The sequence below is a fragment of the Mesocricetus auratus genome, unplaced genomic scaffold (genome assembly GCF_017639785.1).
Source record: "Mesocricetus auratus isolate SY011 unplaced genomic scaffold, BCM_Maur_2.0 Super-Scaffold_100011, whole genome shotgun sequence".
NCBI lineage: Eukaryota > Metazoa > Chordata > Mammalia > Rodentia > Cricetidae > Mesocricetus > Mesocricetus auratus.
In genome coordinates, this window is record NW_024429195.1 from 2,439,477 (window position 1) to 2,463,291 (window position 23,815).

At 46.1% G+C, this 23,815-nt stretch overlaps 1 protein-coding gene across 2 annotated transcripts in view; it reads right to left on the reverse strand.

Moving 5' to 3' along the window:
• The window catches only part of Kcnab1 (potassium voltage-gated channel subfamily A member regulatory beta subunit 1), a 384,414-nt gene extending 361,942 nt beyond the window's left edge, over positions 1-22,472 (reverse strand). Inside the window, exon 1 of one of the 2 annotated variants that reach the window (XM_040754343.1) lies at positions 22,151-22,472. In XM_040754343.1, the coding sequence (XP_040610277.1) occupies positions 22,151-22,425 (275 nt within the window). In that variant the 5' untranslated portion in view covers positions 22,426-22,472. Of the gene's footprint in view, positions 1-6,104; positions 6,487-22,150 lie in introns of those variants that run through there. The other variant, XM_040754344.1, reaches the window with a different exon arrangement.
• Between the last annotated feature and the right edge of the window lie 1,343 nt (positions 22,473-23,815).

Below are 23,815 nucleotides of genomic sequence, written 5' to 3' on the forward strand. Positions count from 1 at the left end.
ACCTCCTTGTGACCGAACCCGCAGAAAGGTGCTCGAGGAGGACCGCGCTTCCCCTTGGCTGGTTAGAATCTTCAGAGCGAGAGCCGACCGACAGGCAGCAAGTGTGCTCAGACTCACCGCTGAGACCCACGGCTCAGACTCACCGCTCACACTCAAGGCTCAGACTCACCGCTCACACTCACCGCTCACACTCAGCTCACACTCAAGGCTCACACTCACCGCTCACACTCAAGGCTCACACTCAAGGCTCAGACTCACCGCTCACACTCACCGCTCACACTCACCGCTCACTCAGGCTCACTCACCGCTCACACTCAAGGCTCACACTCAGGCTCAGACTCACCGCTCACACTCACCGCTCACACTCACCGCTCACACTCAAGGCTCACACTCACCGCTCACACTCACCGCTCACACTCAAGGCTCAGACTCACCGCTCACACTCACCGCTCACACTCACCGCTCACACTCAAGGCTCACACTCACCGCTCACACTCACCGCTCACACTCACCGCTCACACTCAAGGCTCAGACTCAAGGCTCAGACTCACCGCTCACACTCACCGCTCACACTCAAGGCTCAGACTCACCGCTCACACTCAAGGCTCACACTCACCGCTCCGGCGTAGCTGAGAAAAACCTTGGCGCTGGGTTAAACTGTCCCCTGACCTTACCTTCGCCTGTCTTCAGTCCCCTTTGGTCCCTTTGAGGAGCACAGCCAGTGAGGAGCACCGTCAGTGAGGAGCACAGCCAGTGAGGAGCACAGTGAGGAGCACAGTCAGTGAGGAGCACAGCCAGTGAGGAGCACAGTCAGTGAGGAGCACCGTCAGTGAGGAGCACAGCCAGTGAGGAGCACAGTCAGTGAGGAGCACAGTGAGGAGCACAGTCAGTGAGGAGCACCGTCAGTGAGGAGCACAGCCAGTGAGGAGCACAGCCAGTGAGGAGCACAGTCAGTGAGGAGCACAGTCAGTGAGGAGCACAGTCAGTGAGGAGCACCATCAGTGTGAGGAGCACAGTCAATGAGGAGCACAGTCAGTGAGGAGCACAGTCAATGAGGAGCACAGTCAGTGAGGAGCACCGTCAGTGAGGAGCACAGCCAGTGAGGAGCACAGCCAGTGAGGAGCACAGTGAGGAGCACAGCCAGTGAGGAGCACAGCCAGTGAGGAGCACAGTGAGGAGCACAGTCAGTGAAGAGCACAGTGAGTGAGGAGCACCGTCAGTGAGGAGCACCGTCAGTGAGGAGCACAGCCAGTGAGGAGCACAGCCAGTGAGGAGCACAGTGAGGAGCACAGCCAGTGAGGAGCACAGTGAGGAGCACAGTCAGTGAGGAGCACAGTGAGGAGCACAGGCAGTGAGGAGCACAGTGAGGAGCACAGGCAGTGAGGAGCATGGTCAGTGAGGAGAACGGTCAGTGAGGAGCACAGCCAGTGAGGAGCACGGTCAGTGTGATGAGCACTGTGCATGTTTATCACCTTAGACCTGTCTCTCCCTACAGACTCCACGTCCCTTTCCCCTCCTCTTGGTTTCAGGACAAGCCAGCTCTCCTTCCTGTTTCCGTCTACCTTCTAGAAACTCTGTAGTTTTACTTAGATGACTCACACGGTGTGTCAGAAGCCTCCGGGAAGTCTCCAGTCTGACAATACCATCAGACCCTAGGGAAAGCTGGCAGGAGAGGAACTCAAACTCCTGGGAGCTCTGGTCTCTTTCCCTTCCTTCTGTCTCAAATATTTTTATTCTAGTCACTAAGAGCACAGTGTTGATAATATGTGCCATCTTATTACAACCATTTGAAGAACAAATGAGCCCGTATTTTAATTTGATCAAATGGGAAGCCATGTGTGAAGTGAAAAGACCCTAGGGAAAAAAGCAATGTTTTCTGGAGATCTACTCCAATAGAACAAGCAATGGATTTGTAAACACTAATGAGGGAGAAACAGCAATGATCTCAGGGTTGTGTGAGATCCCGTTTGTAGGTGTTTTTTATTTTCCGTCCAACCTTTAATGAGAGTTAATGCATGCTTCTTTCCAAAATTTCAAGTAGATCCAGATGCAGTGACTGAAGTTTATAATCCTAGTGTCTAGAAGGCAGGAGGTTTTCACCATGAGTTTGAAGCCAAACTCAGCTGCATGAAGAGTTCCAGCCCTAACTGGACTATATTGTGAAAGGCCCTGTCTATTTGCCAACAATAAATGATAAGTATACAAATTCCCTGCCCTCCACGTTTGAAGAGAACTAGACAGCATTGGGACAAGGCTCTTGCTGGGCCCACAGAAATATTTAAGAGGGATCCCAGTCACTGCAAATACATGCCAGACTGGTGTGGTGTTGGCTTGGGTCCATTTTCCAGACTGGGAATTTAGGACTCAGCAAAGATAACCAGATAGCCTGAATGCCTAATAGGGAAGGAAACGGGGAGCAGGGGTACTGAGTGGGGAGCGGAGGTTCTGAGCTGTTTGTTTTTTTCTGCTCCCCAACTTCTGACTGCATGCTCCTCGATTAAGAATTCACTTGTATCGAGAACTTCCAAAGTGCAAATGTTTTGCAAGATTGCAAAACAGAAAAAGCTCTGATCTTCATCCTCATGGTAATGACAGCATAATTTTGATAAAACACACACACAGACAGACAGACACACACACACACAGACAGACAGACAGACACACACAGCTAACTCAGTTGGAGAAAGATCAACCCATACTGTGAGAGAGAGGGGGAAGCCTAAGGGTGGCATCAGCTAGGCAATGGGGATGACTGTGCATCTTCTGGGTAAGATTCTGGGCAGAGGCAGAGGCCCTGGTGCAGGGAAGGGAGCACAGAGTCCAAACAATAAAAGTCAACCAGGCCCCCAAGCTTAAAACATGTACTACTTTAAAAAAAAAAAAGTACATATGACTTACAGGAAAAGCTTGCTGACCCTTAGGTTAGAATTTCACTAAACAGCTATGCCATTTCCTCCTGCCGTCATTCGTACAATCAAACTACCTTAAAACTAGATCTATGTGGCCCCTTAGCATTCTGGATGTGTCTTGTGAGTTGCTTGAAACCGATCCCCTGTGTCTTTTGCTTAATCTTGACTTGGGTGTGTGTTTTCTATCTGCCTCAGAGTTCAATGTGTTGTGAACAGAAACAGCTAATGCTCAGCCTCTTAGGAATGGCGTTATTTTGTAGCCCCTAATGCAACAGATTTTTACACATCCACTTTTTCTGAGAATTCGAAGCTAAAAGAAGGATCTCCACTCAACCTGGCACACTTTTCACCATTTTCAAACATTTGTCTCCAATTTCTTTTCAGTTTGTACATGCGTTTGCGTACTTGCTGACCTGTCCCCTTTTCCTGGTCAACTTTACTTAGAAATCGTGCCCAGTCTCCGTGGGAACACAACATAACACTCCCTTACAGAAGATGAAGGCCCTGGGCTGAAGGCTGCACTTGCCCAGATTAGGAAGAAGATGGCAGCTTCCCCTGTTTCCAGACTGTAGGGTTCTGAAGCTCACACGGACCCGCACAGACTGTAATGTGTCAATACCTTTCACCCCTGAGAATAGTCTCTTATTAGTGTCAGCTGGTGGACTTGCATCTTCCCTCACCCCCAGACCAACGAACAGATGTTATAGGGTAGCTGGGGAAAAAAAACCTGAATTTACTGAGTGTCTACTGTGTGTTAGGTGTCCAATACACCGTTTCAAGGTCAGTATCTCAGTTCTCAAACTGGCAGAGTTGGGATGTAACTTCTGTTCTGCTTGATGCCAAAATCTATCTTCTTCCAACTACATATGAAACAGAAGGATATCCTTCAGGACTAATGGAAAGGACAAAGTCAAACAGACGCGTCTTCACACCATTGTTGTCTTTCCTAACACTTCTTACCCCAGGAGGAAATGTTATAATAAAGAAAAGTCTGGACTTAACTGTGCCCCACCTATTTTTGTAAGAAATGAAGGTAGAAGCCAAGTTGAAGAGGAACCAGTTAGAATCATGGCTCTCTTCCCTTGAACTCCCTCTTTAACAGTTATAGGAAATCTCCCAAATAAGTGTAATTAGTAGGTGTCTTGAAAGAAGACATGAAGCACCGTTGACCCTGGGAGAGGGGCAATGAAGGAGGCATCGGGAAGATGTGCGTCAGAGCACAGCGCATTCATCGTGAGTCAAAGTCTTGACCGTTTCACGGGGACACTGACAAGTTTAACTTGGCTTTCCTCCCCTCAAATTCACCAAGTTTTGCCGAGTGTTCTTTAAGGTCCCATTTCTCAGAAGAGTGTGATCTAGGATTACAGGTGTTTGCCCAAGAGTTTGTCTACACAAGATATGCTCCCCTGAATCACAGAGTCTTGCTCACCAAGGCAAAGTGAAAAATTGCCCCAGACCTACGTTCCAAAAATCCTGTGAAGAATGGGATCCGCAGACACAGCTGAGGAGGAGTCCAGAGGCTGACTGGCCACAAGGGAGGTGGAGCCCAGGCCCCACCTTCAGCTGAAGCAACCCAACCCTCAGGTGTTTGAAGAAAGTGCTCCTGGTTGTTGCATTCCTTAAGAAGCACTGCCCTACAACGGACTAGTGTCTGAACAATGACACACAGCCCCAGAGAGGTATTGGAACAAGAACTTTTTGATGGAGGAGGCAAACTCTCTAAAGGGTCACATCAGAGTTCATAGTGTCACTGGCCACCCTATGACAAACACAGAGAAACAATGCATCTCCCCCTCACCTGATCTGCACGCACACACCGCCCTTCCGGCCATCACAGACGGTCAAGGGGAGCATGGGAAGAAAGTGAAGGATTGTAGGGAGGCTGAGGGAGAAGGCTCCTGCCCAGTGCAAAGTCAGAGGGGAGGTGGTGAGGAGTGGTCAGCAGGTATTTCACCCCAGTATGTGGAAAGCTGAGTTCTCCTAGAAATGTGGGGAGACTCTTCCTGGTCCCCGCTTCTAAGGCAACTCACGGGGTAGACTCTCCTTGGCTCCCTAAGCATCCGCAAAAGTCCATGCCTCTCCTGCACCAGCCCTTTATTATATAAACCATCTGTGTAAAACACGCTGCTCTCCAGAGAGGAGCCACATTATTGCAAATTGCTTTATTAATAAAATTAGCTGGTAAATCAGAACAGCAGCTACTTTACTAAAATAGACCTTTAGAGTGGGAAAATGAAGCCACTGGGGACAGCTTGTACAGGAAAAAAGAAAAGAAAAAAAGAAAGATCCTCACCCTGAGAAGGTCAAGTTTTGACATTAGCTAAGACAAGCATCCTTTACAGGCAATGCCTGCGATGTCCTTGTCCTTCTAAGTGGATTTTAATCAGTCTCCAGGCTCTGGAAGGAGAAAGGTCCCGTTGCAGATGCTCAGATTCTCACATTCTGTAGCACAGCTAACAGAAGGTGGTACATACTGCTTAGAAATCAAATAGTATTTACCTTTTTCTGAGCAACTGATGAATACACACTCAACCTCATATCAAGGGGGGGGGGAATAATCTCCCTTTCATTACCAAATAATGGTATTGGAAGGCTAGTGCAGAGCAGGGGATTATTCTTGGACAATGTTGATTAAAAAACAAAAACACTGTCATTTCTAGAAGAACAGGAACTAGCCCACATGATTTATGTTTAAAAGAAGATAACGTAACAGTGGAAAGCCTGGGCAGCATTGGAAAACGTTCTGCTCAACATGATAAATTGCCTTGAGGAGAATGGAGTGCACACTCTTCGTTTCAAGCTGCTCACTCACCTACTTCCTCAGAGCCAAGGCTGTTTGTACTGGAAGTGCGAGGCCTCCCTTTCAGAAGGGAGCTTGGGGCCTCCCACAGGTGGATTGACTCTCTTTTTGTTTAACCCTTCCAGCAAAGAGAATGGTAACTTTAAGCAAAAGCAAGCAAACAAAAGAACTCAAGGAGAAGGCCAGCTCCATTGCGTTTCTCTCTCTCTCTCTCTCTCTCTCTCTCTCTCTCTCTCTCTCTCTCTCTCTCTCTCTCTCTCTCTCTCTCTCTCTCTCTCTCTCTCCCTAACACCTTTTCTTCTTTTCTTGCTATTTCAGTCTTTATCCTTTAATGGCAAAAAAAACCTTTGGTGCCAGAACAGTTTCTGCTAGGATCTTTTTGCCATCAACAGTACCTGTATGCCATGCCCGTCTTCGCCTTGGTGGTTTCCTGCCACGAAACTCCATGGACACGTAGGAACTTCTGCAGGCATTTCCATTCTGTAGCCTCGCTTGGTCTGACAGGCCAGCAGGCTCCCTGAGGCCGAGTCTTGGTCACTGCCAGGGGCCGTCGGCATTTTAGGGCTGATTCACTGGATTTGGGCAGAGCCAGCTTGGGGCTGGGGATGTCGGCACAAGCGGGTTTGTAAAGGTGCATGGTTCAAAAGCCCAAGTCAATGAAGCAGACCTCGCAGCACTCAGCTTTAAGACTGGCTGAGACTGGACTGGGGCTATGTGGATTTGGTGTGTCCCGAAAAGGGACCAGCTTGCTTTTTCAGATCTCCCCCTTCTTATTATTTTAATCTGAGCAGGCTCCCAAGTCCCCCGGCAGAGTTCTTGGTTGTGTGTCTCTGTCTAGGCCTGGGCAGAAAAGAGCCCGATGGGAGCCAACTGTCTTTCTCTTCTCTTTAGAAGTCTCAGAGTCAGATGTAAGACAACTACGCATTGGCTCGAGGGAAACATGTGGGCATATTTTCCCATGTCCTCTGTTTAGGTAAGATAAATATTTTAGTAGGATAGCAGCCAGATCTGTTACCATAAAGCCTTGGGAATGATTCATAAATGCATCAGTAGACCTCTCTAGATCATCAAATATTTCATAAACAAATGCTCTTTATGCTAGTGGCAGGATTCATTTGGGTGAAATGCCCATCAACATCTTCTTTAGTTGTTTCTGTCGAATGGTAAGAAAAAGCAGTGACATGTGTATAAGAAACAGAAAGCCTATCCAAATATGGACAACTGGGTGTTCTGAAACACCTCGGAGGAAGGATTTCGATAAATGGAGCAAGTAGACATTTATAAGGTAGCAAAAAGAAAACCGGGAAACAAAGGTAAGTGAATCTGGGCTAGAGAGACGGCCCAGCCGTTGAGAAAGCGTCCTCCTCTTACAGGGACTCAGACTTTGTTCCCAGTACCACATCGGGAGGTTGACAACCCCCTGAAAACCCAGCTCCAGGGATCTGATGTCTACTTTAGGATGCAGCAGGCCTATGCACTCCTATGCACCTGCCCACACTGATACACACAGACAATAATTTAAAAAGCAAAGGTAAGTAGATCCTGGACTTGTGTCTTACATTTATGTGTGCATTAACTCAGCGTGAATCATGAACCAAAAGTATATTTGAAAGTATAAAAATGGGATAAAAATATTTTTCTCATTTATTTAGTTAGTGTGCCTCTGTGTGTGTGTGTGTATGTGTGTGTGTGTGCCCGCCTGTGAGCACAGATATAAGGAGGTTACAAGAGACAGCTCTCTGCACCATGAGGGTTGTAGGCAGCAAACTCGGCTCTTGGGTTTTGGCAGCAAGCACCTTTACTGGTTGAGCCATCTTTCTGACCCAACAGGAGAAAAATCTTTAGTCGAGGGAAGGATTCTTAGATTTGGCACCAAAATCAGAATCCAAGGAAGGAAGTTAGTACGAATTCAATCTCATCAGCGTGGAAATTATTTGCTCTGAGCCTGCAAGGTCCCTTAGAAGCAGGGGCATGTTTGTAGGCCTGTTGGCCTGAGTTTAATTCCTTCATATGGCACAGAGTGGAAGGAGAGAACCCACCCTACAAAACTGTCCTCTGGCCTCTGCGCTTGGACTGAGGTATACCCCAAACTGTGCTATACCCATATCATGTGTCACCCCAAACTGTGTTATACCCATATCATGTGTCACCCTACACTGTGTTATACCCATATCATGTGTCACCCTACACTGTGTTATACCCATATCGTGTGTCACCCCAAACTGTGTTATACCCATATCATGTGTCACCCCAAACTGTGCTACACCCATATCATGTGTCACCCCAAACTGTGTTATGTCCATACCACTACACCATGTGTGTCACACTGTGCTATATACATGCCACTTTACACTCTGCCGTGTGTGTCACAGAACACCACTCCAAACAAGGAAAGAATCAACTCTGAGCCTTGACTTCTTTCTTTGGCTCTGCGCACATCCTATGGAATCCAGCACCCTTAGCCCTGCTTTCCCTGGGTTGGGGGCCTCCATCTACAATCCCTTCACTGAAAGGCAGAAATCCCGAAGTCTTCTCACAGCTGTGTCCAAGGCAGGAAAGAATTCAGTCAACCCTTCTCTTTGTTCTGAATTGGTGGGCAGATCATGCCCTTGAGCCAAGGTTGGGTTTTGCTTCCAGTGAATGTAGGAAATAAGATTGCGGATCTCTACAGAGAACACAGAGTTCAGTTTTAGAGTGTTAGGAATCTCTCTCTGCATGTGCCCGTCTCCACTCTGTCTAGCCCGTCAGCACTTCAAGGGGAGAATGGTATCTGATATGGGCATGCAACTTCCATAATAATCGGCATATTTTGACACCATCAGTATTTCATAGTTAATAGTGTGTGCTTTGCTTAATTATGAATCTACTCAGCCTAGCCCTTTCTCGTCTTAGAATCCAAAGCTCAGGATGTCAGGAAGAAATGCAAGAACATAGAGATAAGACCTGAAAATCAAAGCAAGAAGCCACATGGTAGGGTTTCCCAAGTGAAGAGGAATTGGGATTCCCAAATGAAGTTGTGTCTCTGCTTCTATTACTTGTCAGCAAGCGCCACTCACATCCAGCCGGAGAGCCCCGAACATCCAGTTGTGGAGCCCCGAACATCCAGCCGGGGAGCCCTGAACATCCAGCTGTGGAGTCCCAAACATCCGGCTGTGGAGCCCCGAACATCCAGCTGTGGAGCCCCAAACATCCAGCCGGGGAGCCCAGAACATCCAGCTGTGGAGCCCTGAACATCCAGCCGGGGAGCCCCGAACATCCAGCCGTGGAGCCCTGAACATCTTCCTGCTGGGGTGGGAGCTCAGAGGCAGCAAAGTCTCCATTAAAGGAGCATCAGAAGGAAAATGGGGGAGACGGTAGTTACCAAAACAATGAGGTCTGTGCCTCTTTTCCTCCTTTGTCCCTGTGCCCCATGGAATCTAACCAGAACTTGCAGCCGCTTGCACTGACTCTCCCTTCCACCTGCCTGTCAGCCACCCCATCTGGCATCCATGCCACGGGGGTCTCTACTGTGGAACTTCAGAGTTGCCTGCAAAGCCCAGCAAGCCCTCTACAAATGCCTGAATAGAGACAATCTTCTAAGCCTCCGGAAGGTTTACTTCTAGGCTCAGAAGGTGAACCTCTTCCTAGCCGAGCTGAGAACATTGAGACCTCACTCAGAAACCAACAGCAAACAAGGATCCACACAACCACCCTTGGCAAAGGGGAGACCAGAAACTCATACCAAGAAGTACTACCAAAGATCTAATTGCAGATTCCTGAGCAAGTTAAATTGGTTTATGTATTTAAGTATCCAAATATATAAAAGCTTACTTTGTGTGTGTGTGTGTGTGTGTGTGTGTGTACACATGTGTGTGTGTGTTCCACCTTATTTTGTCTCTTGCTGAACTAGAAGCTCACTAATTCTGATAGGGCGGGTCAGCAAATCCTAGGGCTCTTCTGGTCTCCACTTCCCCAGCTTCAGGATACAGGCAAACACCATGCTTGGCTTTTTGCATAGGTGTTGGGCGTTCAAGCTCTTGTCCTCATACTCAAGAAGCAAGCACTTTATCAACCAAGCCACATCTCCAGTCCCCAGTCTGACTCTTGAAATGTCCTTCCGCTGCATAATACTTACAAATGCTCCAAGGCAACATTACACAAACACTGGTCAGCTGAAAAGCTGAGATCTTCTATGAATGAGAGACGCATGGTTCCCTTTGCCATCTTGTGGTGGAACGCTCTACTGGGTGAGACCCTCATAAAATCTGAAACATTGGTGACCCAACAACGTTTTGGAAAACTGGGTTCTAAATATCTGCCCCCGTCCTCTCTAAAATCTCTAAAGATTCCTCCAGATAAAACCAAGTGAGGCAACTCCAGGACCTGGCACTCTCCCAGACAGACTCTGTTTCTACAAATAGAGCAACAACCGGGTTATTTTAGAGGCGACCTTTCTCCAACTTTGCTGGACAGAATACAGCCAAGAATCAAATGAGCAGATTAGATGCAACAAAATCCTGTATGTCATACCTCAATTCAGAATCCAAATTGTCCTTCTTCATCATGATTTAAGCACAACTGCCTTGCTTGTTTGCTAGTCCTCACCCAAGTAAAGATGGAAAATGAGATGAAAAGAGCAGTTAGGGTCAGGTATAACCGGCAGCCGCAAGGATGGTTGATAGCAACAGCAGACGGCAGAAGAATGGGTCAAAGAATGCAGAAACGCAAATCCAAAACTCAAGTGGCAAATGCATTTACTGATCTCCGAGGCATTCCATACAACCCAATAGCCCCAGGGGACATTTCTTTTTTTTTAAGTAATGTGTTAAAATAAGAATCATCTAACATACAATACAGAGTCTTAAAGCAAATGACTTAGCGGCAGTAGCGGGCTGACAAATGCCCCAATGACCATACCTCTATCTTTCAGCAAAACTCTTCCATTCGCTTGAAGTCAAGTGTCCCTGGGCAATAATCATTTTCTTCCGTCTACTCCCTCAACTCCAGAAAGCCCCTCAGTCCACAATGTGCCAGGACGGACTTCCCTGCTTTAGACATTTCATCCACTTAACTTGATGTTCTGGAGTCCTACCCAATTCGCTTATCGATGTCCCCCAAATAATGTTTCATTGTGTGTGCTCACCACTACCAAAGTTTGCTCACTCATTCCTCAGTTGGGGAACACACTGGGTATGTTTCACTGAATGGCCGTTTTGGACAGTCCTCCTATGGAATGTGTGAATGCGCAGACACTTCAACACAAAGGTACACTGCAGAAGTATTCCCAATAGCTACGCTGTGTAACCCACCTAAGGAGCCAACAAGTGAGGAAAATGTGTGGAATCCCGTTCAGCCATAAAGAGTGAAGCTTTGTCGTTTTCAGGAAGAGGGACCCTACTGGGGATCATCATATTAAGGAAACTAAATTGCTCACAGAAAGATAAGTGTAGATACATAAGACGACACGAAAGTAGGAACAAAACTGTTCACGAGGGATAATGTGCTCAATATGAAGTAGACGTAAGTACAAAACCCTAAAAACTTCAATAAAATATAATTTAAAAGATCTTTTAAGAATGTATCTAGGAGCAGAATTACAGGACCCTAGGAGACATCTACCTTTAACTTTTGAGAAAATTGCCAAGCTGTTTCCCATGAGAAATGAGCCGTTTTGCATTCGGGCTTTGCACAAGGTTTCAAGTCTCACTGCATCGATGGCATAACTCATGACCGGAGCAGGGTAATGGATCAGTGGCACAGCGCTAAAGACAGTGATATCTCTTCCTCTGGCCGCCATCAACTGTGAATACTCCCTCAGAAGGGGCTAGACCATCTGGCTGCCATTAACTAAGAATATACCCTCAGAAGGGGTTAGACCATCTGGCCGCCATCAACGGAGAATACTCCCTCAGAAGGGGTTAGACCACAGGAGCCCTTTTCTTTTCCCAGATCAAATGTGCAAGGCCCAGACTTATGAATGCCTCATGCAGGTAACCACAGCTGCAACCAATGCGTGAGCACGTGGCCATGCCACACCTAGAAGACACTGTCCATGGAAGTCTTCACGAGGTTCCAGCTCTTACGATCTTTTTGCCCTTCTTACACAGCAGAGGGCATTCCCAACCCAGCACACTAGTTACTACCCTCTATGGTAAACTAGAATCCTCACATTTTTCCCCCTCAGGTTTAAAAGCTACACTAAAGCCTTCACTACTCTGTTTCAGTTACCAGGGAAATCCCCTTTGGCGAAAGTCTTATTATGTCCCAACGTCAGATGAATGGAGTCTCATTTTCTCCTTTTAGAAACATCATCTACTAGCCGGGCGTTGGTGGCGCATGCCTTTAATCCCAGCACTCGGGAGGCAGAGGCAGGCGGATCTCTGTGAGTTCGAGGCCAGCCTGGACTACAGAGTGAGTTCCAGGACAGCCTCCAAAGCCACAGAGAAACACTGTCTAGAAAAAAACAAAAAAAAGAAAAAAAAAAAGAAACATCATCTACCCATCCTCCCAGACCTAATAAGGTAGGCTTTGTTCTCAGCCGTTTCTTTTCCAGTGGCCATCCTGGCTGTGTGTCTTGATTTGCATGCCCGCAAGCCCTTGCGCATTGCCGCTAAAACCTTGTTGTCGCGACGATGCATTTTGCATGCTGCCTTCCCTCGTATTTTCTTCCCTCCCTGTACCCTTCCAAAATGAATCACTTTATATGTCTTTCTTTTAAAAAATATTTATTTATTTATTTATTCATTATGTATACAGTGTTCTGCCTGTGTGTATCCCACAGGCCAGAAGAGGGCACTAGATCTCATTACAGATGGTGGTGAACCACCATGTGGTTGCTGGGAATTGAACTCAGGACCTCTGGAAGAGCAGCCGGTGCTCTTAACCTCTGAGCCATCTCTCCAGACCTCACTTCATATTTCTATAGAATTCCCCTCACACTTCTGATATCATACCCATTTCCTACTACAGTCCTGTGTCACGGAAAACACACTAAGGTTGTCTGAGCAGGAGGCCTTCTAGAATAGTCCTTCTGTATCTACAACTAGACCATGACAATGTTGAAATAGTTATAGTGAAGTAAATAATTTTAGTGATTTCTAGACATTATTTCAATGTTACACACATACTAATGAAATAACATCCTGGATTGTACATCTGTTCTGGAGTTTGTTGTTATTTTGTTTCTCTCTTTCCTTTTCTTTTATATTTCTGAAGACAGGTATCATGGGAAATGTACTTAGCAGAAAATACTTTAAAACACATGTAAACTTAATACTCTTCTACAGTATCTGTTGGGTAATTCACCATCTGGAATGTAAAAGACAGCAAACAGTTTTAATCACTTAAAATTTGTGTAACAAGCAACTGTTATTTGTATAGTCTCATCATTCAAATTACTAAGCTTGCAGACAGAGCTGGTCTTTTAGCACGTCTTTCTTGTGGATTGTTTATACTGATTATCAGCTACTTAGCCCTAGAGGAAACTAAATAACTTAACAGCTCTTTTGTACAGTTCATTTCATACTTAACACTCATTGTAATAAAATGAAATCTGAATATTAAACTATAAAATGCACTCTGGGCTTGTTTTTTGTTTGTTTGTCTTTTAGTAAAGAAGAGACATTTATACTAAAACAAGGTCCCTTGAACATAAACAAACTGAACTTGTCTCAAACAATTATTCTCAGAGTCCTTACCACTCTGCACACACACACACACACACACACACACACACACACACACACACACACACACACACACACGTTGGTTGAAGGTAGTGACTCGGGGAAGGAATGACTAATGCGAAACCACACTCTGTCCTGTTTCTGGCAACTGAATGGCTGCTTTGACCACCATCAAACATCCTGTATGCTTTATCATGAAAAACACATAGCGAATGTCATTTGAGTGGACATGGTAACCCAGACGCCCCTCTTAGAAGCCGACACACCTTTGTAATAGCAGACTGAATCAACAGGTCACCTGGCTCTGGACCCATGCTCTCTGACTTATGTTTCTGTGTGCCTGATCCTGTCTCATGAGATGCCAGGCTGTGTGTCTGGCGCCAGAGGCTGTGGCTTGTTGCCATGGCAAAGGAGAAGCTGCGGCACTACCGATATGTCCTCTCACAACCCAAAGGAGGAGGAAGGGAGCATGAGCTTCATGGGGGCCTCAGCAGGCCTCCTGTGATCCCTGGGCCTGCCTGGAACTGGGAGAATCAGAATGAGAGCTGAGTGTTCACTGGTGGACGCAGAAGGATGTTTACTTCATCAGTGTCCCGTGTCCCTGCCAGCCCGGTATCAGATCACCTTCTACAGTTTTCTGAAGTGTCATCAGCCTTCTCAGTGAAACAGGACAGTTGAAATCCAAGCAGGGAAGCCCAAAGAGATTGACTCACCATGCGCCCAAGGAAAGGTCAGGTCAAAGATTCAGGCTTTGAATGAAAGGAATATTGTTAAGGCTAAGATCTGCTACTACAGATCTCTCCTTGTTAAAGGGAATTGCCAAATTCACATTGCTTTCTTGCTGGTAGGGACTGGCTGGCTGTACCATGCCCATTTCCCTTTCTTCCTAAGTGTGCATTTGGACTATAAGTCCCAGCATCCCCTTGAGTTAAGTGTGGTCATGTGGTGGGCCCACTGTAACTTTTCCTCACTGATACTCTTTGCAGTCCCAGCACCTTCCATGTGATCTTCCCTCCTTTCTCCCTTGTGTCTGATGTATGGGTCTGAATGACCAAGCCATCTAAGAAAACAAGGTAAAGATGACAGAGCTCTTGACTCAGGTCCCATGCAAGTGGACCTTCAGGCTTGTGGCTGAAAAGTAAACATTGTCATATCAGGTCATGGGTATATCAGAATTTAGCAGCCAGGGCAGCTTTACAAACAGTGGCTTCATGGGGTTAAAAAGTATTTGCATACAACCATCTAGTCAGCGTCAGGAAGCTTTCCTCTATTAGGGACACAAGTCTGGACGGTGAGCCCAGTTTAAGTCTCTGACAACTGAAAGAGCATTTCGCAAGTTTAGATGACCATGTGCGTGCCCATACATACAAGTCTGTTGGTTTCTCTAAACTCAAGAGTGGAGATTCCTCTCTAGTGCTGGAGGATTGGCACTCGGTGACATTGACTGTATCCAGAAGGCTGTGACTGAAGGAACTCAGCTTAGCTGTCCTCTCCAGAGGAATATGAGCTAGTGTTCCTCAGCCTACTGGGCTGCTTCATTCCAACGAAACAAAAGCTTGTCATTTAGTGACAAGCAGTGGTTGTTTCTCTCTACCCTTCTTGGAACTCAGATAAGACAGACCTAGCCAAGAATCACTTCAGAGGCAATTAGTGAAGCAGACGTCAACTCAACCTAACGGGAGATGCTACTTGCATGCCGCTAAGTGGATCCCTCGATAGGAAAAAGTCACATGGGGAAGAAAACCTGAAGAAAAAACCACACGGTTCCCAGTGCTCACCACTGACACGGCCCTTTGAGTGACCATGTGATTTCTTCCCATCCAGCCCTTTGCTGGGAGAGAAGCAAGAACCTCACACATGAGGGAATGCATGACCCTACATGCATACGTATCCAGAAATACCACCGGGATGTAAACCTAGACCTTTCTGTTCCAAATCCAAAGGGATCTAGCCACTGCTTGTAGAGCAAGTGTGGGAATCCACACACACCCCGCCCCCTGGGTTACGGACGCAGGCAATGACTGGTAGATGGACATTTGACTCATGGCACCCAGAAAGGATCTCTCCTCTCCCCCTCCCTCCCTGCTCCACCACATTTCATTGCCAAAACCAACACCTGTATTCGATACCCATCACCTTCAGTTCAAGCTGTGCACATCCCCCAAGTCCAACGCCAATCACTCCTACCAAGAATGCAAACCCTTCCTCTTAACTCTATGACCTTCTCATCTAGAGTATTCATTTACTGAAGTATAAGTGCTATTACTCCTGTGTACAAGTCGATTTCATAGCAATTCATCTTTTGTGCCACCCTGTGTAGACAGGATGCTGGGTCAGACGGGTGAATGCTCACTTCCCTGGTCTCATGATTGATATCGGAGATCATGTTCTCGCATACATTTTCACCATCATTTCAGATCTTTCACAAATGCTGCCAGAGTCCTCTAAGCTCTGGGATCCCTTGCTGCTCTGCTGGCAGGCACCTTGATAACTGCCTGGGCAAAGAAACCATGTCAGGCCTCCTGGAAGCCTATGGAAGGGGACAAATTCTGGAGTTTGGAGTTTCAAGTAGTCCTGATAGCCGGGAGAACAGCATTGGGAAGCAGCTCAGTAAACTACTGTCTACACTGTAAGGCGTATGAGTTAAGGAGGTGAAATCTCCATCGGGATGCTGTAACTAAATTTTTAACCCACACAATTATGTGGGGGGAATGCTGAGTATGTCTAGTACTACTTTCCACTGAATAGTTCAGGCTGCTCTGGTTTGGAATGGTTAATAGCACTGGTGTTTAGAGTCTCTTCATGTTCTAACCCCCATGTACTTTGCTTGGGAAGATGTTAATTCCCTAAATACCCTAAGGAATCTTAACCGAGACGAGCAGAGTGTTCAGTTCGGTGCTCAGATGCTGGGTGAAGCACACTCGTTCTCACCACACACCTTCAGATCTACTCACCCTTAACAGGCTTTCTAAGCCCTAACCACATAGACCAGGCATAATGTGGGCCACACCCCAGTTCTGACCAAAACATGCCAACAGAATGCATTGTTCCTTCAAATCATTTGTGCATTAATTTGCTTGTTTTACCACACTTGTTTGCAATGGTAGCCATCTCCTTTTTTAAAAAAGAATATTTTTAAAGTTATTCTTTGAAATTTCAGATGTGCAAACCATGTACCTTGATCACATTCACCCATACCCACTTCCCCCAGCTGCTTCCAGGACCTTCCCAACGTCACGACCTCCTCTTAAAAAGCTATCTAGTTAGTTTTGAACTCTGGGGTGTGGGGTCACCCAATGAGACAAGGGCAAACCCATTGGCAGCCACAGCCTCGAATTAAAAGTTAACTCTTCATCCCCCAGCAGCGGTCAACTGCCTCTAGCTCCTCAGCTCAGGTCTGAGGAGTCCTTGACCCCTGTGTGATGGACTCTTCAACTGGCCTGATCTTGGTAGGTCTTGGGTTATGAATTGCGCTGTGAGTATGTAACAGCCATGTCATTTCCGTACGCTAAGTGTTTCACAGAGCTCCTCCCAGCTCTCTGGCTCTTAATGCTCTTTCTGTCCCCTCCTCTGGGGTGTCCCTTGAGCCTTGGTGGTGGTGACGATGGGGTTAGGGTTGATACAGAGGTCCTGCCTGCAGCTAGCACCCACTGTCCCTTAGTCTCACCATTTTCAATGGCCACAACTCTCTGTATTAAGAAGCTGCCACGACAGAGGTTGGAAACAGTGCAAATATGTGCATACGGTCAACTTGACACACACTAGAATCAACTGGAGAAGAAACTTCAACTGAGAAAAGCCTCAATCAGACTGGTCCTTAGGCGAATCTTTTGGGGGTGTTTTTCTTTATCGGCGATAAATATGGGAGGGCCCAGGACTGTGTGGGTAGTATCACTCCTAAGGTGATAGTCCAAGGAGTTAAGACTGGGCTGGTTTAACCCACATAAACAGTTGGCATGAACAAGGGGGAGCTCTTGGACTCCAGATTGATGGCTGTGTGGAAAGCGTGGGACTGATCCAGACCCCCTGAATGTGGGTGTCAGTGAGGAGACCTAGGTAATCTGTGGGGCCTTGGGCAGTATTTATTCCTGGCGTACAAATAGACTTTGAGTGCCCATCCCACAATGAGGGATGATCTCTCAGCCTGGACTCTTGCGGGAGGGCCTAGGCTCTGCCTTGGATGAAATGACAGACACTGGAGATCCACCGTGGAGGGCCTCACCCACCCTGGGGATCGGAGTGGGGATTAATTGGGTGGGGGACCGAGGAGGTCTGGTGGGGAGGGATGGGGAGGAGGAGAGAGAGAGTGAGCTGTGATTGACATGTGAAACAAGATTGTTTCTAACTTTAAAAAAAAAGGAAGGAAAAAAAAAGAAAGGCAGGTGAATGTGAGCCCAAGGAACAAGCTGGTAGGCAGCGTTCCTCCGTGGCCTCTGCTTCAGGTTCCTGCCTTGGGTGCCCAACTTGGCCACTTTCTGATGGTGGACCGTAACCTGCAAGCCAAACAGAACCCTACCTATCCAATTTGCTTTTGGTCAGCATCTTCTCACAGCAACAGAAATCAAACCAGAACATAGAAGCATGAACATTCAGAAGGCAGCTTCATAATGTGACTGCTTAGAAAAGCAGCATCAGTAAGTTCTTCCCTGGCATCTGTGGCTTGCATAACCATGGTTTGTGACCATGTTTCTTTCTTGTGGAACAGTCCTAAAATCTAATCAAGAAAGCATTTTATTGATCCCCTGTCTTAGTTACTGTTCTGTTTCTATGACAAAACTCCATGACCAAGGCAACTTACGACAGAAAGCATTTGATTTGGGGCTCACGGTTTCAAAGGGTTAGCATCCACAATAGTGAGGGGACAGCTGAGAGTTTATATCTTGGTCCAAAAATAGGAGGCAGAAAGAAATAGTCTCAAAATGGTATGAGTCTTTTGAAACTTCAACGCCCACTCCCAGTGACACATCTCATTCAACAAGACCATGCCTACTAATTCTTCCCAAACAGTTCCACCAACTATGGACTAAGTATTCACATATATGAAATTACACATCTATGCTCATCCAAACTATCACACCCTATAAAGCATCTTGCCACATATGGGTCAGTAGGCACATCATGGGGACAGATCAGTACTGTAATATTCAGGATCCGGTGCCGTATAAGACCACTGATATCTTTTCTCCCCTTCTAGCATGATGAAAGTTATCCAGCAAGCAAAGAGTTTCCTAGTTAGCTCAAGATTGATTTCTGTATTCTGCAACCAAAGTGTGTGGTGTCTTCAGCAATAGGGTCACACCATCTAGCTATGGTAGGTAACCAAAAGCAATGTGAATAGCCTATACTGTTCAGAGTACCTCTGGGGGCATGGTGGTAAACCAGTGCCTTGCACTAAGACTTTCATTTGGTAACCTATGCCTCTGGGAACAGCATTGTTCACTAATACGAGGTGTCTCCATTCAAAAACGCTTTTAAATAATTACATCTTTAATTGGCTTACATCAATTTCCAATCAAGAAGATGCCCCACAGTGTTGGGCGCAGGCCAGTCTGCTGGAGGTAGTTCCTCAGCTGAGGTCCCCGCTTCTCGGATGACTCAAACTTTTGTCAACTTGACAAGAATGAATAAACTGACAAGCAAACAATAAAACCAACTGCCATAAAAGGGAACAAAGAGAAATGGTCAATTCTTGCCTCCCTGGCCCCTGCTCTATTTCTCCTTGGTTAGGCAAGTAATGAGCTGCCACAGATAATAAATACATCCGACATCAGTGTTATCAGGCATCACTGAAATGGGCAATCAGCCCAGAAAAGGAAACAGGGATACTCCTATGTCTGTGTTCCTTGTCCTGCTTCCTATAGTTATGTCTGTTTAATATACTAGGACTCTTGATCCTTGCTGCCACCTCTTTTCCTCTGATCAGTTAGTACCCTTCGAGATAGAGGTTGTTGTAGGATCTAGGTACAAAACAATCCGACATGATCAAGAATTAATTGCTATGCAATATTTTATTTCCATCTTCCCAGGATGGGAAGCAGAGTCAGAATACTGCACCAAGTCCTTACTTGGTGACCACAGATTAAAGGGTCTAACACTACATGGCATCCTTAAGTTCTCAACGCATTTCTTGTTCTTCCTCATAAACAGTGTTTCACAGAAGCACAGCATTTTAAGTATTTTATTTAAAGGTTAGGCACATTTACCATCTACATACATGTCTAAAGGGGAAATATCACGTGAGTGCCAAACTGTTCCACGTCCATAAGAACTTTCCGTAACTTCCTGACAGCTAAGTTTTGGGGCAACTCAGGGAATTGTATCCAAGTGTTGAGCATTAAAATGAGAACTATTGCCTAAGTTCAGGAGACTCATCAGAACCGGGTACTTTCCATACATACTGGCACTTGCAAAGGCAGGATCTGGCAAAGGGAAAGACGGCTTTGGTCTTATGAGCTATGAAAACTTTGAGATCTTTAGCAGGATTCATCTACATTAGAGATGAACTGAGTGATGACTGCACACACTATTTTCTTCCTGGAAAAAAATTATACTGCAAAAATCAAGGGCATTCCCTGTCCTAAAGGCTTTAAGTTGATAAGACCTTTACTCTTTCAATACACTCACTAAGCAAGGGCAACGTGTATCAACCAACGGTCAAGTGTCACTGCCCTGAAGGTTACAATAATTTCTAATCATATCTTGTCCAGTTTTTTTGATAACTGGGCCAGTTATTGCTTAAGTAGAACGGTAAAGAGCAGTGACTTATTTTTCTCCCCCAGTTTCTTACTAAACCTCATTATCTTAACTGGTATTTCACTTGGGCTTGGGAAATGTTGATCTGGTGTCTGAGGACAGCAGGAATTTTGTGGTCCTATATTATTATAGTTCTTATGGAAAGTTGCAGGTTCAGAGTAAGTCAATGAATAAGTTAGGGAAAGAAACCGTTATCAAGGTTGTCTGTTGTCACGTAACTCCCCCCACGCCCCCAGCCACAGAGGCTCTGTAACAAGAGCTGTATAGACATGAATGATACACAGCCATTTGGGATATAGGTTATTTAAGGAGATGAATTTCCAGCGGGGGCAAACTGTCACAAGCCTTCCCTAACCGAGACCCACTCCTTCCTCGAGAACTTCCTTCTCCTCCCCCAAATGTAGGCATCAGAATTTACACAAGAGCTTACACAAATCACCCTGCCCATGAATACTAGATCTGTTTCCCAGAACATTTCTAGAAGATTTATTTCATCCTCCACTTTAAGCGGTGATTTTTCAACAGTGACTTACGCTCTGAGACATTTATTTTATTGCTGCCAATCGGGGAAATGCAAGCCTATTGGAGCATTTTGAAGAGTATTGTCCAGGTTCCTGGAGCATATGCACTATGTAATTCAGTTGATTCAGATATCCTTCTTGAGTTGGAAATGTAACACTGGAAGCTGGGGAAAGGCTTGGTGGATAAGAGCGGTAGCTCTGCAAACGTTCAGGCCTGCCTGAGTTCAAATCCCAGCGTCCACCTAAAATGTCAAGAGGGCTATGCAAGCTTGTAACTCTAGCATTTGTGGGGCAAAGACAGGCAGATCCCAAAGAGCTCCCTGGCTAGCCGGGCTAGGCAAAATGACAAGCTTCTGGTACATTGAGATGCCCCCTGAGGTAGAGAGTGACAGAGGAAGAAACATGATGTCCTGCTCTGGCCTCCCTGCACACCTGCACACTCATGTGCAGGCACCACACATAGCAACAACGCTACAAATGCATCACACACTCACATACCACACACAAAGATACCACACACTCACACGGCACACATACACACCACATACATGACAGGCATATCACATATAGACAATACATGTCACAGGCACCCAAAACACATCACCCCATGCCAGCAGACACACACTATGTCACCCCCCCACACACATACACACACACCCTTATATATACACATGGAAGCTGCTAAAGTCATGCTGGGTGTTCTGATACGATACATTGTAGTCTTTGCAAGAGACATATTTCGGCTATTCCATTAATGGATTTTTATGAACATTTAATGAAAAGTATTCCGGGCTTATTGCACAGTGGCTTTTCTTGCAAAAAATTATGTTCATTTCCTAAAAGGTCTCTTAATACAAATTGTAGGAAATCAGTACACTTGGGCTTCAGGACTCTGGACACTTCACCCAGTACAGGTTGCTTTGCTGCGGCGGGATCAGTGAAGCTATCCTTCCTTACTGTTACGTGAAGACTGGGGAAAGAGGAGAAAGTCTGCAGGGAATCGCCTTACACGTACATCTTTTTAAAAAGTGCCTTTTTCTCCTGGGGCTGTCTGTCTCAGTTTTTGAGGCACACAGTTGTCGGTACAACTTACCCGGCATGCCTCTTGAACCACCCGAACCTTCAACTAAAGGCTAAAGGGGCCTTCCCCTCATGCCCTACTTCCAAGGTAAAGGAAATGCAGACAGACTGAGATATTTGTTCTTTGAGGAAGGAGCTATTCTTTCCCTACAGCCTCTGATTTTTTTTTTCCTCTCAACACTTTTTCTTTACTCTCTTCCAGTAAGCTCATCCCTGGTTTCCCAAAGGATGCTTTCCGAATCTCAACCCAGAGAGCCGCGTTCACTCTGGCACCAACTTTCTGCCTTTTGTAGTACATGCTCTGAAGCGCCAAGCATCCTTGAGGCCCTGAGAGCTGCTGCAAAGATTTCACAGGCTGGGAGGGAATACAACGCACCAGCTCCGCATATCCGCCCGCCCGGATGCCCCCATCAGTGCGCTCACCTGTGTGGCATCCCGGTGGTGTGCGCTGTGGTGTGCTCGCTCGACAGCTCGCAGAGCTGCAGGTACCAATTCATCTCCACTTCCCGCAGCAGGGCCAGCTGCCGAGCCCTGAGCTGGCTTTGCCCGCAGGGGCTGAAGCTGCTGTCTTTGACATTCTCGGGAGCTTTCTTGGGAGATTTGTCTTTCCCTCCTGAGGAAAGGCCAGACTGCTTTCTGAACCTGCTGCTGTCTTCTGAGATCTGACTCCCTGCAGCGCCTGTGCGGGCTGCCAGCATCCTGGAAGTCCCAGTCTGCCTTTCTGAGAAGATGCGAAATGACTGTCATTAAAGTAATTTGAATTGATTTCTGCTTCTGTCTCCCTCTTCTACGCTGCCCTCCCCCAGCCTCCACCTTAACCTTATCCTGCCACGGACATGTAACTGAGCCTGCTGCGCTTGGGGATGAAAGGCTATCTGCCTCTAAGGTTTCCTAACGGGAGGTAAGGCGGCCACTATCCATCACTACCTGGAATATGGAAATTCAAGAACAAGTCTCCAAAACTTTGCAATTCTGAAGTTCGTGCTGCTACATCCTCTCTAAAGTTAGGAATGTGGGTTCATTAGACAATGGTAACTTTTACCTTAGGTGATAAGGTTCGAGTAAATTATATTTCATCACCACACCAGTTAAAAAAGAAAAGCCCTCTTGAGACTCATTAGCCCTTTTCAGAGTTTTGAAAATCTTAATGTGAATTTCCTCCAATTGGATTGACAGTCTCAGTTGTCAGGACAGGTTACCTAACCTTTTGGCTCAGCTGTAAAGTGAAATGTTGACTCCCATTTTGCATTCCACTGGGAACAGAAGACTCTTTGAATAGCACTGAACCATATAACATACGAGGTGCTCCTTAATACCTCTATAAGAACAATAATCCCACCACAGTAGATTTCAGCAATTGACTCTCCAGACACTTAAAATCCATGGAAGGCATGAAAAGCATCCAATGGATTTGCAGCCAGAGTGGATATGAAGACAGAGTTGAGGAAAGATAGGAAATGTGTGTGTGTATGCACATGCATTGGAATGAGGAAAGATAGGAAATGTGTGTGTGTATGCACATGCATTGGAATGTGCCTGTGCCCATGGATGCTCAGTACATATGAAAGCTATCTCTGAAGAAAGACTGAGAGTTTAGCTAATGCCCCTTGATTAAGACACATGAATAGGACCCAAGCTTGTTCAAGGATATATGACATCTGTTTGGCTCAGAGTATCCATGAAATCTATGATGCCACTGCTCACTCAAGATTCCCACTTCTGCATTGTTTGGTATTACTAACCCTCTGGTTCCCCTAATCATCCTAAGTCCCTCCTCTATGTCTCCTATCTCAGTGTCTGCTCTATGTGAGCCCAGGGATATATGTGCATTTCCGTGTTTATGACAAGACCATGGGCTAAAATTATACAGGTACAGCAAGGTCTTATAGGAATGAAGAGACAGAAGGAATAGTTAGATCTTCAGAAGCATGCCAATATTTTCTTTGAGAACTCTGATCGGTCATTAGTTGATCTAAGCCAAGAATTAGCACAGTCATAGCACAAGAACTCTCTTATGTATAGGGAAATGCCATTTGAGTTGATCCTAAGATTAGGAATAAACAGCAGTCCATATATAACCTGAAACCC